The sequence below is a fragment of the Urocitellus parryii genome, chromosome 6 (assembly GCF_045843805.1).
Source record: "Urocitellus parryii isolate mUroPar1 chromosome 6, mUroPar1.hap1, whole genome shotgun sequence".
In the NCBI taxonomy this organism is placed as follows: Eukaryota; Metazoa; Chordata; class Mammalia; order Rodentia; family Sciuridae; genus Urocitellus; species Urocitellus parryii.
The window spans coordinates 10,196,113-10,210,671 of record NC_135536.1 but is presented as its reverse complement, the minus strand read 5'-3'; the positions used below and the strand labels follow the sequence as shown (position 1 = coordinate 10,210,671).

Sequence of the window (14,559 nt, the reverse complement as noted above, 5' to 3'; positions counted from 1 at the left end):
GAATAAAGAGCCATCATCTGGGCAGTTCTGGGGCCCGTGTGGATTTGTTCTTTACTGGACTCTCCAAGGGCCCTTTCCACTGGGCTGCTCCTTCCGGGTAATCTGATCCACTCAAAAATCCAGACGATCAGGTAAGGTCAGCCTGGCAGTATCTGATGACAGGCAGGTGAGCCTTTCATCTTGATAAGAGCTGGACATGAAGAGCTTGGCACCAGTGAGTCTCCCCTGGGCAGCCTGAGGCTTCGGGCCTGGGCAGCCTGAGGCTTCGGGCCTGGGCAGGGTTCTGAAAGCTGACGGAGTCCAGTGAGAGCTACACAGAAACCAAACCAGCCGCTCCTTCAGTGCTCAGCCCTTCTCCCTGCAGGCGCCACACGCTAAGCAGCAAGGGAGAGCCGGCCCCTGGCATGCTGGAGGAGCTCCCAGCCCCCGGGGTGACCTGAGGCCCGAGGAGGACCTAGAGGAAGACTCTCTGCTTCTGCAGCTGTACCCCACCTGGGCCCCAGGCCCCAGAGCAACAGCCACAAGAGAACCAAAGTGTGTGGCTGAGAAAAGAGCCCCCACATGTGAGCAGACCCCAAGCTCTGTGCAATGCCCCGAGCTCTGCTGGTACCCAGTACTCAGCAGCAGCCGGGAACTGGCCAAATGCCAACGGCATCAGCAACTTTGAGTCTTCAAAGCCAGGGTGACAGTGGCACCCATCTGTCTTGTCGGCTTCCTACTCAGCCTTTCTGAGATCTGGGGGGAAGGACACTCAGCCCGGGCTCCCCAGTGCGGTCCATCCCCAGCTCCACTGAAGCCTGCAGGAAGGATCTTTGCTGTCCATGTTGTGCATTTAGAAAAGAGACAACTGTGGGAGGAAGGACCAAGTTCTGGAGCTGGGAAAAAGACCAGCGGAAACCGAGCCAGCTCAGGACCTCTACACCCATGTGGCCACGAGAAGACGCGCACCAGCCGACCTACATCCCCAAGTCCCCAAGGTTCAGAGTCAGTGGCCGCACGTACCACTGGGAATGGGGTCGAGGTACAGGAGGCAATACGATGAGCGGAAAGAACCAGAAAGCAGGTGGAGAGAACCTGTCCCCCAGGCCTCCCAGTGGTGTGACAGCCCCTCCCCCACCGCAGGGCTGGAGGTTCAGTCCCTAAGGGGGGGGCCCTGGGAACTGCACTGAAACCAGGTGGATTAAGTGATCTCTCCAGAGGGGATCAGAGGGTCCCCCCACCCCAAGCCCTCTTCCTTCTTTCAGCTGCCAGACCCCCATCCCCACTCCCAAATGGCTGGTCCTGACCATCCAGACAGGACACTGTGGGACCTACCCCGGGAGCTTGCCCAGCCCAGGAGAGAAGGCATGAGCCTAGGGGTTCCCGTGAGACAACCCGGAAGGGCACCTGAGAGAAGCTTCCAGAAAGGAAGCCCCGCCCCATGTCCTGTGAGCAGTCCACTTTTCAGTCCCCAACCCTAATACATGAAAAGACAACCAAGAATGAAGAGAGGAACCCATAATGTGAGAACCCCAAGGAAGGAGAGACGCAGCTGCGCAGAGTGGACGGAGGAACACACACCCTACCCAGCCTGGCCCGCCGTGGCTCTGCACCCGCCACGTCTCTGCACCCGCCGTGGCTCTGTGCCCGCCACCCCCAGAACCCCTGCGGTCACGGCAGCTCTTGGGGCAGGCATTGGTACTGGGCCTCTCATTTCACAAAGCTGGTGTCTCGAGAGTAAAAAGGCTAAATAACTTGCTGGAGCCACCAGGCGAATGAGTGGCAGAGTCGGGGACACGCTCTCTACAGTGCCCGCCACTCAGAAGAAGGGGCTTCTCTTAAGAACAGGACTTCTGCAAATTAAAAATGCAAGAGATTAAAACTAGAATGTAAAACCCATGAACTCTCCCAGGAAGCAAAGCCAAAGGAATAAAAAATAGAAAAGATAAGAAAATCAGAAGATTAGTCCAGGAAGGATGTCCAGATAGAAGGAGATCTAGAAGGTCAGAGAAGATCAAGGGGCGGAAACTATGACAGAATAAGCCAAGAAAATGTCCCAGAACTGAAGGGCAGCCTCCAGATGGAAAGGCCTCACTAAGTGTTCAACTTAAAAAAGGGACCAGCACCAAGCAGGTCCCCTTGAAGGCTCAGGGCACTGGGGACAGAGAGGACCCTGCAAGCTTCCAGAGGGAACAAAGCAAGCCACAGACGGTGACCCAGAATGGCCTCACAACTTCCAACTGCAACCCTAGAGGCTGGGACACAGCGGAGCAAGGCCCCAAAGCTCAGAAGGAAGAAGATTTCCAACCTTGAGCCTGATGCTCAGCTAATGTGGCAATCAGGAATTAGAGGAGAGAAAATTCAGTGTCCCAGGTTCAAGTTCTCAGAACATTTCCTACCCTACATTCTCATGTGCTCTCGTACTCAAGGGAGGAAGCAGGAGGTCCAGCCCAGGAGAGAGGCTGAACATAGGTGATGGCCACTGATGGACAGGCCCCAAGGGCAGCAAGTGCAGAATGGAGCAGGTCAGGGACCAGGCTTGCTCAAGAAAGGTCAATTCACCTGCTGCCCCGAGCAACCAAAGGGACACCTGGAATACAAGGGTATGGTCATGAATGAATTCACGAGCACATACATGACCACCAACGGGCAGGTCTGGATTGAAGGAAAAGAGGAGCAGAAGGGAAAGGGAGGCCCCGCTACACAGAACTGACCAGAGGAACAGCCCAAACCAACCACCCCCTGCACCAAAAGGAGGAAGGAAATATAGTGGGCGCTGGGTGGGGGGCGGATCTGAGGCTAAAAGAAGTAAAGAGGAAACCCACATCCTACCTTCCAAAGCCAAAAGTCAGAGCCTGGAACCTAGAAATCAAGATGGAACAATATGTGCATGACATTTAGAGACAAAGGAAAAAAGCAAAAAACCCCAAATCGTCAGCTAAGAAAATTCAAGTGGCATTCCCCATGGAACGGGGCAGTGGGGGGCTCACAGGAGCCTGAGAGAAAAGGAAGGGAACAGGAAGCAGACACGGAGGGAGACCCATGGCCTCACGGACCTTCCGACAAGCTGGACGGGCCAGGATTCTTCTCCTTTTCACCAAAAAGTCGCCATGGGGCTGGGTCATCCACCGTCATTCAGTACTAAAAAGGGGCTCAGACCCAGTTCTCCAGGACCCCAGCGTCCACACGCTCATGCATTTGACGAATGTGAAGAAGCACCCGCTGAGCCTCGGACAGGGCCGCCCAGTGCCTGACCCCGTGGCCCTCTGGACCACACGGGCGGACCAAGAAGAAGCATTGAGCAAATCCACCTGCAGCCATGCCCGCCCCGCCCGCTACGCCTGTGACTCTGATTCCTGCTGTCCTCTTCCTTCCTCACCCACCCTGCTGGCCCCGTGCTCCTCCCAGCATTGTAGAGCCTTTGTCCCCACAGACGCCTCGTGGCCACTGCCACAGTGCTCCTGAGAACTCAGAACACACCATCGCCCAGGCAACAGCCTGTCCCCGCCTACGGCTTTTATCTGGCAGCATCACTTTTTGTTTTAGGTAAGACTCAAGTTCGAAGCCCAGACAGGTCCTCCCCTCTGGACCTCAGTGTCTGCATCCACGCAGTGGAGACCTAACACCAACCTCGGGTCAGCTTGGAGTCAAGGGACAGAGTGGAGACAGCAAAGCTTCATGATCTGCCCACCCCGGGGCAGGACAGGTGCCCTCCCACGGCTCCCTCCTCTCATTTATCTTTCTGGGTGTTTCACAGTTGAACATAATGACGGCATCTTTGTTACGTATCAGTGCATGCACACGGTGTAATAATATAACGTGGCCAACATCGTTCCCCAGCACGTCCCTCCCTTCTCTCCCACCACCCTCGTCCCTTTCCTCTGTTGATCTCCCTATGATTTTCATGAGATTTACCTCCCCCCACCTTTCTTTCCCTTTTTCCTCTCTAGTTCCCACAAATGAGGGAAAACACGTGACCCCTGACCTTCAGCGTAGGACTTACTTCACTCAACACGATGGTCTCCAGTTCCATCCAGGTTCCTGCAGATGACATGACTTCATCTTCTCTATGGCTGAATAAAACTCCATGGTGCACACAGAACCCGTTTTCTTTATCCATTCATCCACTGATGGCCACCTAGGCTGGTCCCCCGGTGAGGCTGTCGTGAACTGTGCGGCTATAAACAGGGGTGAGCACGCGTCCCTGAAGTAAGATGCCTTTAATTCTCCAGGGTGGGTCACGTGGTGGCCACACCTCGTCCTTTGAGGAGCCTCCACACTGACCCCACATGGTGGTACTCATTCACAGTCCCACCCAGGTGCTGCCTCCGGTCACTTCTGCCATAATTCAAGGTCCTGGGAGTTTACCTCTCCGACCACGTAAGACGGGATTCTTGTCCCCAATCTCCTCCTACCGTCCCTAGTGATCACCAGTCAGGATCCGTCAGTTGGAAGTTTAGCCTTTGTGTGGTTTCAGCTCAAAGCGGAGGGTACCCAGGTGACTGAGCACAGCCAGCTGAGTCACTGGATCTGCCCTGATGAGTGCCGACTTCGTGCCCGTGTCCCTTGCCTGTGTCCAGGGATCTTTCTGGGGTAAAAGGTCAGCTGCCTTCTCCAGCTGGTCCTGGATCTAGTGCAGGCCACGTCTCTCTCTTCCCCCAAATTCAAATCCCCTTCAGGTCCCCCCAACACCTTGGCCCCAAATCCACCTTCCCCGACTTCTCTCCACCTCCTGGTTCTCAGGTTCCTGAGCCCAGGAGCCTGGCACTGTCTGTCTCTGCTGGTCCTCCTACAGTCCACTAATAGAGATGGTCCCTGACTTCATGGATTCGGACACAACCTGGACAGCATATTATACATGACAATGACCCCAGATTATCTCCTGAAACTCAGGCTGGAACTCGCTGGGCCAACCTGAAGATGAGGGGGCCACTCTAAAGCCCGGGGGGCTTTTCCCCCCACGCTGCCGTCTCATTGTGTCTGAGGATCTCACTGAGCCGCTACGGCCCTGCATCTGTGTTTAGCAAAAGAAGAAGAAACAGAGGTCAATGAAAGCGTGGATAGGGAGGATCGCTACCGGCTTCACCGCCTTACCATGGAAACCGAAATGGAACCAAAGCCACGGAGGTCACCTGTCGACCTTGAGCTTGCCAAGAGGGAGGAGGGTCAGGGAGGACGCAGGGCAGCCCAGAAACATCAAGGGAGACGTCAGAAAGCGTCCCGGTGAGATGGGGTTAGGATTTTTTTCCATTCCCTGGGAGTGAAGCCCCTTGTCATTTGCACAGTCTTGGACTTCCAACAGTCAAGGCAACGTGACCAAAAGATGGGAACTGCCCTTGAGCCCAGAACCTCGTGACGGCTCTCGTGTTTTCTGAACAGACTTTGATTTTCACATGAAGTAGGACATGGTTCACCCACAATTGGGCCCGACCTGCTTGGGATGAACAGCTCTTCCCAAGTTCATGACCTCAGCCCCCAGAGAACACGAGGGTTAGAACACAAGTGTCCTCTCTGCCAGATCCAAGAGTCCACACAGCAGGACAGGGGCCCAGAGGACACTGTGACGCCGCCCTCTTCAAGCCAGGGCACAGAGATAGATGGGAGGTGTGACCTGACACTGCATTGCACCTGGATTCCTGCTAGTGTTCCTGGGCCTGTGGTCCCCAGCGATGGCACATCCCACCCCCTCTGTCCCTCTGCCCCTCCTGCTCCCCTCTTCCAAGGCAGCTGTGACCAGCAGGCTGACCTGGATAACCCAGCATCCTGTCCCCATCTCACTTCTGCCAAGTCCCCTTTACCAAGAAGGGAGCACATTCCCAGGTTCGGGGGCCAGGGCATGGTCATTGTGGGGAAGGGGCTGTTCGGCCTACAACCTGACAAACAGTTCTGAAGCCCCACGCTGTGCGGGGCCTGGTTCTCCTCTTGGGGCCTTCGCAGAGGTGGGCTCAGCTGCGACTTCCACCCAGGAGCAGGCAGACAGAGCTCAGGGAGGCTATTCTGGACACATCACGGTCAGGCTCTGCAGGAGGGATCACGGGGACCAAGGTCCCCATGAGGGGGCCACTGGCGATGTGAAAACGTGTGTCCTGAGGGAAACAGGAAGACCCTGGTACAGCTGGGTCCGCTTCATTCAAGGAAGGGCAAGGGGTGTCCCCCACTCCTGGAGCACACAGCAGAGCTTCTTCCTGGGGCACGAAGGCGTCTCACAGAGGACAGACGTACCACGAGGGAGATCTCCAGCTTGAGGCGCTGGGGCTGCAAGAGAGGGGCCCCAGCAGCCAACAGGAAGGGCGCACGCAAGACAGGTGAGCCCAGGAAGGCCACCAGAAAGCCGCTGCAGGGCAGCACCCACGGGATGGGCCGTGTGGGAGGGCTGAGGGGACCACGCCATCGAGGGCTCCGTTCTTCCACCACCAAACTGGCAGGTCATCTCCAGGCCCCTCCACCTGCCGCCCCAGTTCTCAGTAGAAGGGCTCAGAATGCTGCTTTTTAAGTATGTCATAGCAGAGAAGATTAAAAATAGTCTAAAAGAGGAGAGGGATATAAATATCGCCAAGGTTCCAGGCTGCAAGGAGAACCCCCCAGGAGAGGCAAGCTGGAGGGGACGTGACGTCATCAGAGCCCTAGGGGTCCTCACGGTTCCACCTGCGCTCTGCAGGAGCTGAAGCCGGTACCGATCCACACTAGAATAACCCAGGTCCTCCTCGGCCTTTGGAGCCCTCGGGACCGCAATCGCCAAGCAGCCGCGGATCCCAGCGCTCAGGAAGGGAGATTCAAGAGGACCCCTGACTGCATGGGCTCCCTCTGAGCCCCATCCCCACACTCCTCTGCCTTTGACTGGACTCCTAGTGGACGAGCCCATTTTAAAATCAGGTACCGAATGTCCCCCAGGCACACGGTCAGCCCTTCGGCAATGAGGCTGGGCCATGTCACACACGGCCAGCACTCCCTACTGTTGTCACCAAGGGCGCCGAGTCTGGGCTTAGATCTGCAGTTGCCACCATCCTACAGGAAGCCTTCCACACTGCCACATTCTGAACAGAGGCCTCCAGGGCTTGCTGGCACTGAGCACACGCATGCGATCCCACAAAGGAGGCTGGCCAACCTCACCTGCAGACCCAGCCTCCTGGACCCACGGGCACAACCCCTAGGTGTTAAGATGGTGTCAGGGCCTCACCCAGCATTTCTTCTGGATGTCATCCAACAGGCTAAGGCAGAGAGAGGGCAGGTGTGGCCACAGTTCAAAGCCAACACTTTTGTTCGGAGACCTGAGGCATCTTGGTGGCCTCTATCCTGGGCCACTTCCAAGACAGAGCAACTGACTTGGCAAAAAAACGCTTACCTAACAAATCACAGGGCTGGCCCCTAAATTAAACACACAACACGCACAAACTCTGACACACACATACACGCACACCTTTCCTTCCCTGAGAACATTTCACTAAGTTTCTGTTTCTTTCCTCCTTTTCCGCACAGCGCCTAGGAGTAAAGTTATGGGGTTTTGTGGCTACTTCCCTGTCTCAACAATCAACTCTGTCCTAGAGCAAAAGTTGCCATTGACAGTATGCAAATGAGTGGACATGGCTGTGTTCCAATAAAACTTTATTGACAAAAGCAGGCAATGAGCACATAGAGCCTCCTCGGACCGAAGGGTGTGAATCCTCCTCTGATAGAAAAAAAAAAAAACAACAAAGGGAGACTCATCGGGAAGTGGGGGGGAAACTGACAAAGATTCTTTAATGTCACATTTATGATTTTGGCTCAGCTGTCTCTAATTCCTTCTGTGACTGACACAATGTACCACTATTTTAAAAAATGGAAAAAAAAAACAGGCATGAAGAGGAGAAATGAAGAAAGGTTTCTATGGGAACAGGGAGTTCATTTTTAATGGCACCATCACTTCAGAGACAATCGCTTTATTTTCCTCTCTTCCCCTGGACGCAGGGCAGGCCTGACCTATGGCCTGTTGGTGGGAGGGCTTTGCCCAGAGCCTCTGCTGCTCTAGTCAAATATTAAATGCCAGAGTGTCCCAAGGTCAGGAGGGCAGTGGAGGAAGCCGGGCCACTGGGGCAGAAGCCCACCTCCCCAGTGGCAGCTCTGGTCCCAGGCTCGGCTCCTCCGTGACCGCCTGGCCTGGGGCAGCGTGGGGCATCAAGGCCACCATGAGCTGCAGCTGCTGCTGCCCAGTGACGCCGTGGTGTAACCTCTTCCAGGCTCTGCCACCAACGGCGCCAGGGCTCCCCTCTGGCTGCTGACAAACCGTTTGCCAGTGGTGCTTGTGTTCCGCCTGGCCCTGAACCTGTCGCTGCCTGGTACAGACAGTCAGGATCCCTGTTTGCAGACGGTGGCCGGGTCACCAACCTCCCTGGGCACTTTCAACTCCATCCAACTTGATCAGCCAAGGACAAACCAAGAACGCAGGCCATTTGCCACCGTGTCCTTTAATAGTAAGGCCTTGTCACTGTGGCTTTTACTGCACAGCCCCCTCGGTGGAGGTGAGTCTCGGCACTTACCAGTGGAAAGATTCCAGGAGAGCAGCCAGCCGTGGTTAGCGGGCCAGGGCCACATGCTGGGGTGCCAGGGTCCAGGGTGCAGATGGCTTTGAGTGGGCACACTCTGCCCAGGCCCTGCCTGGGGGTGGACTGGAGCCCCTGGTGGTCCAACGCTCTCACTTTTCAAATAAGGAAACTGAGAGGCACAAGTGAAAGGCTTTCCCTGGAGCCCACAGCAAGGTGGTGACAAATCCAGGACCCCCCCCCCCCCTGCAGGCCCTCGGCCTCCTGGTGTTGGCTGTGGTTCTGCGGATACCAGCTGCCCAGTGCCCCATCTGGAGTAGCCCCAGGAAGAATCCACTCTAGCACAAGGCCTGCCACCTAAGGCACAGATGGACTCAAAGCCTGTGGCCTGACTCCAGCTGGGACCCGGGGAAAATCACAGGATTCCTCCCTGAGAACCAAGCACAGGGCCCCAGGGGCAGCGCCCTGCGCGGCGGTTCCTGAGGACATGAGACCTCTGCATCGGATTTGCTTTTGAGTTTTCAACAGAAACCTCCAGTGCACTTGCTGTGCCCTTCAAGAGCCAGGGAAGCGGGGGCGGAAAGGTCCCCTCAGGCTCCTTCCCTTCTTTGGCCTGGTCCCAGGTCCTAATGCCGCGTGCACTAGTCTAGCGACAGGGGAGGGTGCTGGGGGTGGGGGTGGGGTGACAGGTAGATATGGGAAAGAAGACCATGACAGTACTGATTCTGGGTGGACCAAGAAGCCACCCAGGTCCCTACTCTTGCTCTACCTCCAAGGCTGGGCAGCTCTGTGCTGGCCGTGAGACCCACTGAAGCATGTAGCAGGGACGCATCTGGGCAGGTTGGGGTGGACTGGAGGAGGTGAAGCAAGGCCCAGAGCCTACAGAAGTTGCTGTGGAGGCCCAGCCAGCACCTGGAGGGCCTGCACCCCTCCCGAGCCAGCACAACAGGAAGAGGAAACCCGGGCTCCCACTGCCCTGCCTGGGAGCCAGTGAGTCCCCTCCATCAAGTCTGTGGTCAGCCTTCAAAGTCCTGACCCGACACCTCCGGGCGGCCCTCACAGTTCCCAGGTTAGCAGTGCTTTACCTGGGTGCCCAGGGCACCTGACCCACAGGATGACTTTGGTTAGTCTCTCCTGGGCTCAAATCCGAGCTCCACTTACAAGTCACATGACCTTGGTTGGGTGAACTCCGCCTCAGGTGCAGATGTTGCTTAGAGAACAGCAGCCAGAAGTCCCCAGACGGCAACAACGGATGCTCCCGTGGGACCCCCAGAGCAGCCAAGGAACAGCCTCATGTCTGCCCAGCACCACCTCCTTCAACTCACCTCCCACCTCCAGGCCCAACTCGAGCCACTCAGGTAAGAAACTGATCACGAATTGCAACATCAAACCCCCAAATACGAGAACAAGAGAGGGCCGAACCACAGCCAACCTCTGTGCTCTTAGGATCAGAAATGCAGAGCCCGCTGGCCAGGTGCTGGGACAGTTTCACACTCCCCGAAGGCAGAGACCAGAACCAGCTCCTCATTCTCCAGGGTCAGCAGGATGTGATGTCTTGGCACAGTTCACCTCTTCTAGACAGAGAGGGGCAGTGGATCTGGGGGGTGGCGGAGATTCCCACGTAAGCAGGAGCACCTCCAAATCCTGGCCCTACACCCCGCCATGCTCTTTAGTAGAGCCAGCCCAGGACGGATGGAGTGCTCAGCTGGACCAAGGGGCAGCCAAAGGAGCCTTGTCCTGGGAAGGACAGTGGATCCCTCCTGTCCTCAGCCCATAGGAGACTAAGGCACAGATGTGCTGACCATCCACCTCTAGGCCAGTTTTACCCCCACGAAAGCAGACACCACCCGGGAAAGGCTGCTGTCTCCTACAGTCCCATCTTCTCTTCTCTAGAAGGGTCCACAGCTTGGGCCACCCCCATTTACTTGCAAGAGACCCTGTGAGGGTGGCACCAGCAGTCTCTGCTCAGAGGGACATGGTGCTCTGCCAGAAAGCCCTTGATCCAAACAACTTTATGAGCCGTCCATCTAAAAGCATCAATGAGAACTGCATCTGCTGTGTGTCCTCCTAGACAGAAGGCGGAGGGACAGGCCTCCTGGGAAAGCTCATGCTTCCTGCTCCGCCGAACTGACCTCCCGAGACAGATCAGGAGTCTTCGTTCCCAGTTTCCTGGGGGATGAACTTCTGCATCACAATCATAGCTGCCTAGATTCCAGAATCCCACCGTTCAGGGGGCAGATGCAGGCGGCAGACAGAGACAGGAAGAAAGAGATCTCTGACTAACCCATCCTCCCCTGAAAGGCAGTGTGGGGAGGCTCGAAGTTCAGAGCTGTGTCTGATTACTGACCCCAAAACGACCCTGTCCCAACCAGCAGAGTCCAAGCTTTCAGAAAAGAATCAGGACCCCCAGACCCTGACGGCTGCACTCCTGTGATTACAGACTCTAGGGCTCCCTCTGAACTGAGCCTCCATCACCAAAGCCGCAATACAGAAGGACACGGGGCTTCACCTGCCTCCCCAGCCCACCACCCACAAAGGTTCGGCTGCACAAGGCCCCCACTGGAGGCCCCAGCGGATCGCCCAGACACATGGGGCTGCCTGACGTCTACCAGCTGGTTTTGCAGATGATCTGAGTTCCTCGTGGGGCCTCCTGGACTTGGACCTTTAGGCAGGACTTTCTGAGCACCACAGAAGCATGAAGAGAACATGTTAAGCACCCAGTTAATTGGGAAACCAAGGGGAAATCTGAAGAACACAGTCCTGCCCTAACTCCAGCCTCTACTCAGCAATGCTGGCAAAGTAGCCAAACCTGACTGTGTGACTCCACAGAGCTAACACCCCTGCTCCCCACAGACACAGTCAAAGGTTGGTATGTCCATACAGAGGAATAGTACTCAATAAGGAAAAGGAAGTACTGACATAGGCAAGAGCACAGCTCATACTAGCACAACACTGATGGAAAAGCCAGATCAAAGGAGATTGTACTGCATGACTTAATTTTATATTAAGTTCTAGAAGCAAAACTCATCTTCAGTCAAAAAACCCCACAAACCATCAGAATAGTGGTTACCGTGGTGGGGGTAGGGCTTCTGTCTAGGATGCTGGAAACCTACATCTTGGTCCAGGTGATTACACAGGTGTTCTCATGCCCCAAAACTTCAGCTTACACTTAAGATTAGTGAACATTATACACGTGTGCAATACATATGTAACAAACATGATGTACATATACACAATTTAGAAGTTTTTTTATGGCAAAGCCCATTGACGTTCAAATGATAAGTGAGTCAGTGCCCTGGGAGCTGAGGGACAGGAGGCCCATTCACAAACTTCAGGACCCATCTCAAATTGTCCCCATCCTGTGCAGTAACTAAAAGCACTTATTGCTGAGCTTCCCTTCACAAAAACCGATCTTTAAACTGGGAGGTGATCTTGGAGGACTGCAGGAACTTATTGCATCAAGCATCGGTTACTACATGCTCAACAAACACCCGGCAACTGCCTAACACAGTCTACACACACACACACACACACACACACACACACACATGTGCACACACAGAGCCCAAATTAAATGCCATCTCAGCAAAAGATGACAGTGTCCACTCCTAAATAGGGTGTCTATTCCTCTCAGGCAACAGGATCTAGGCACTGGGCTTATTATCAAAAGGATCGTTTTCAGCATGCTCTGTCCAACCCTCCTCCTTTGACACAAATCACAGCCAGAAGAGATCAGAGGAGTCCAGAGCAAACAGTCTCCGGTGCCCACCCCAGGAGGCTGCCTGCTCCTTTTCAGGTCACCTCTGTCTGCATGGCTCCTGCCCAACCCAGGGGTGGAGCAGGCCCACGTGAGCTCCCAGGAAACTTTTTATCAGGTGTAATGTTTAAACTTGGCTGCTCCCCACCCCCCACACCCAGCTGGCCTGCTACCCACCCGGGTTCCCCGTCCCCTGGCAGCAATGCCACTTCACCTGATGGGGAAGGGCACCACCCACCGTCCCCCAACCCCTGCCCAGGCCTCCGGCTCCTTCCTAGGCACCTCCACCTTGGAGACTCTGGACCCCAACGTTTGCAGGGAAAGAGACTAGAAACTTCGCCTGCACAGGTCAAGGTGGGTGTCCACAGGCCGGAAGTGGAATTCCAGCTCCACAAAGCCCACAAATGGAAAGAGAAAGGGCTGAAAGGCACTTGCACCAAGAGAGCTCTCCCTGGAGTTGGTAGTTGGGGGACAAGTATGGATGATTTTCTTTTTCCCCTTCAAGTATTTCTTGGGCTTTCCAAGTTCTCACACTGAATAAACTCTCTGGAAAGACAAACGCGCTTCTCCTGTGGCTCTGCTGCCCGTGGCCCGTGCCAGGCAGGCTGCCAAGGCAGGCTCCCATGGAGTTTTTCTTTCACCTAGTCCCAGCTCCTCAAGGTACAGACTCTGGTGCCAGCCTTCGTGCCCAGGTGGGTGCGGGATCGAGGACAGTCCTCTGCCCTGGGCTCCTTGGAGAGAGGCTTGGGAAAGTGGCAGACTTGGACTGGGTGGCCTGACCCTTCTCTCCAGCCCACCCTCCGGGAGGCGCCGCTCCCCTGCGTGACAGGCCCCAGGGCACTTGGAAGTGTGCTGATCCTGTCTCCTGTCCCACAGGCTCCTACTAGTTGCACTTCTCCCTTCCCTGACCTGGGCCATCGCCCCCAAACTTCTCCAAAGTCGCAGCTGGAGGGAGGTGGTGACGTCCCCTAAAGAAAACAGGACCCCCTACACACTCACACAAACACACACACACACACACACACACACACACACACACACACACACGCCCCCGCCCGGGCCACTGCAGGTCCGGCGCTGGGGCCACTCGGGCTCCGGGGGCGGCGCCCCAGCCCCCACCCGGCGGCGGCGCGGCGCGGTGGGCGCGGGCGCGGCGGCGGCGTTACCTTGCAGGTTCTGGACTCGGATGTCGCTGATCTGTCCGATGAGCTCCTCGCGCTGGAACCAGTCCCATTCGTGCGCAGCCATGAAGCGCGGCGGGCCGGGCGGCGGCGGGCGCGGAGATCGGGCGGCGGGCGCGAGCGGCTCGCACCCGGCGAGGGCGCCGCGGGGCCGGGGCGGGCGGGCGGGCGGGCGGCCCCCGCCTGGGCCGGGGCGGGCGGCGGCGGCGGGCGCGGGGCGGCGTGCGGCGCCCGGCTGCGCTCACTGCCCCGTGCGGGGGCGGGGCGGGGGCCCCGGGCGCGGGAGGGCGGGGCGGGAGGCGGCGGCCAAGGGCCGGTTCCTTTTTTTCCGCCGGGGTGTGCGTTGGCTGGATTGTTGGGTCGCAAACGGGCGGTGATGAGGCGCGGGGTCCCAGCCCCCCAGATTGTGATGTCTCAGGGTGCGCTGGGCCGGGTGACGCAACCGGGGGTCGCCGGCGCGCAGGGCGCAGGACTTGGCCGCGGAGGCCTGACCAGCGCCCCGTCCCACTCTGCACCCCATCCGCGGGCCCCAGCCTGCACCGGAGCCCGGCCCGGCCCTCACTCCCGGGGGCCAGGGACAGTGGCAAAGGCCCCTGGTGTGGGCGGTGGGGGGCCTTCAAAAGAGGGCCACAGGAGAGGGCGAAGTGGAGGGGAGCCTCCAAAGGGCCACCACGGGAGGGGACCTCTTTCCTTGGTTTAGCCGCTGAAGCCATTTCCAGTTCAGAGAGGGACCCAAGCTTCCCAGAGACGCCTAACCTCCGCTCCCACTCAGTCTCCAAGAGTCCCTTGGGACCTCAGTAAAAATGTGGACACACCTTTCTGGGTCCCCTCCCCCGTTTCTTGTAACTCTGGAGAATTCCTGGGTCTTATCGCGTTTGGGGGTCACAACTCTGTGAACTTCAGTCAAAGAGCTCTTTATGGGTTGCACACAGAAAGAGTGAGGCCTGGGGGCCTGGAATTTGCTGAGAAATGACTTAGGGGCCTGTGCTCAGTGCTTGCTCTGCCTGTCGGACATCTAGGGCCTGACAGAAAATGGCTGTCGGAGTGGAGAATTCCAAGAGGGGGACGAGTGGGCAGGGCAAAAACCGGCCAACATGTGTTGGTCATGGCTGTTGGCGGTGAGCAC

General features: G+C 56.9%; 1 protein-coding gene across 2 annotated transcripts in view; it reads right to left on the bottom strand.

Annotated features, from left to right (window-relative positions):
- The window catches only part of Clmn (calmin), an 88,079-nt gene extending 74,558 nt beyond the window's left edge, over positions 1–13,521 (bottom strand). For both annotated transcript variants that reach the window (XM_026411776.2, XM_026411777.2), the window contains exon 1: positions 13,419–13,521. In XM_026411776.2, coding sequence (XP_026267561.2) covers positions 13,419–13,500 — 82 coding nt within the window. In that variant the 5' untranslated portion in view covers positions 13,501–13,521. The remainder of the gene's footprint in view (positions 1–13,418) is intronic.
- Positions 13,522–14,559: the final 1,038 nt, after the last annotated feature.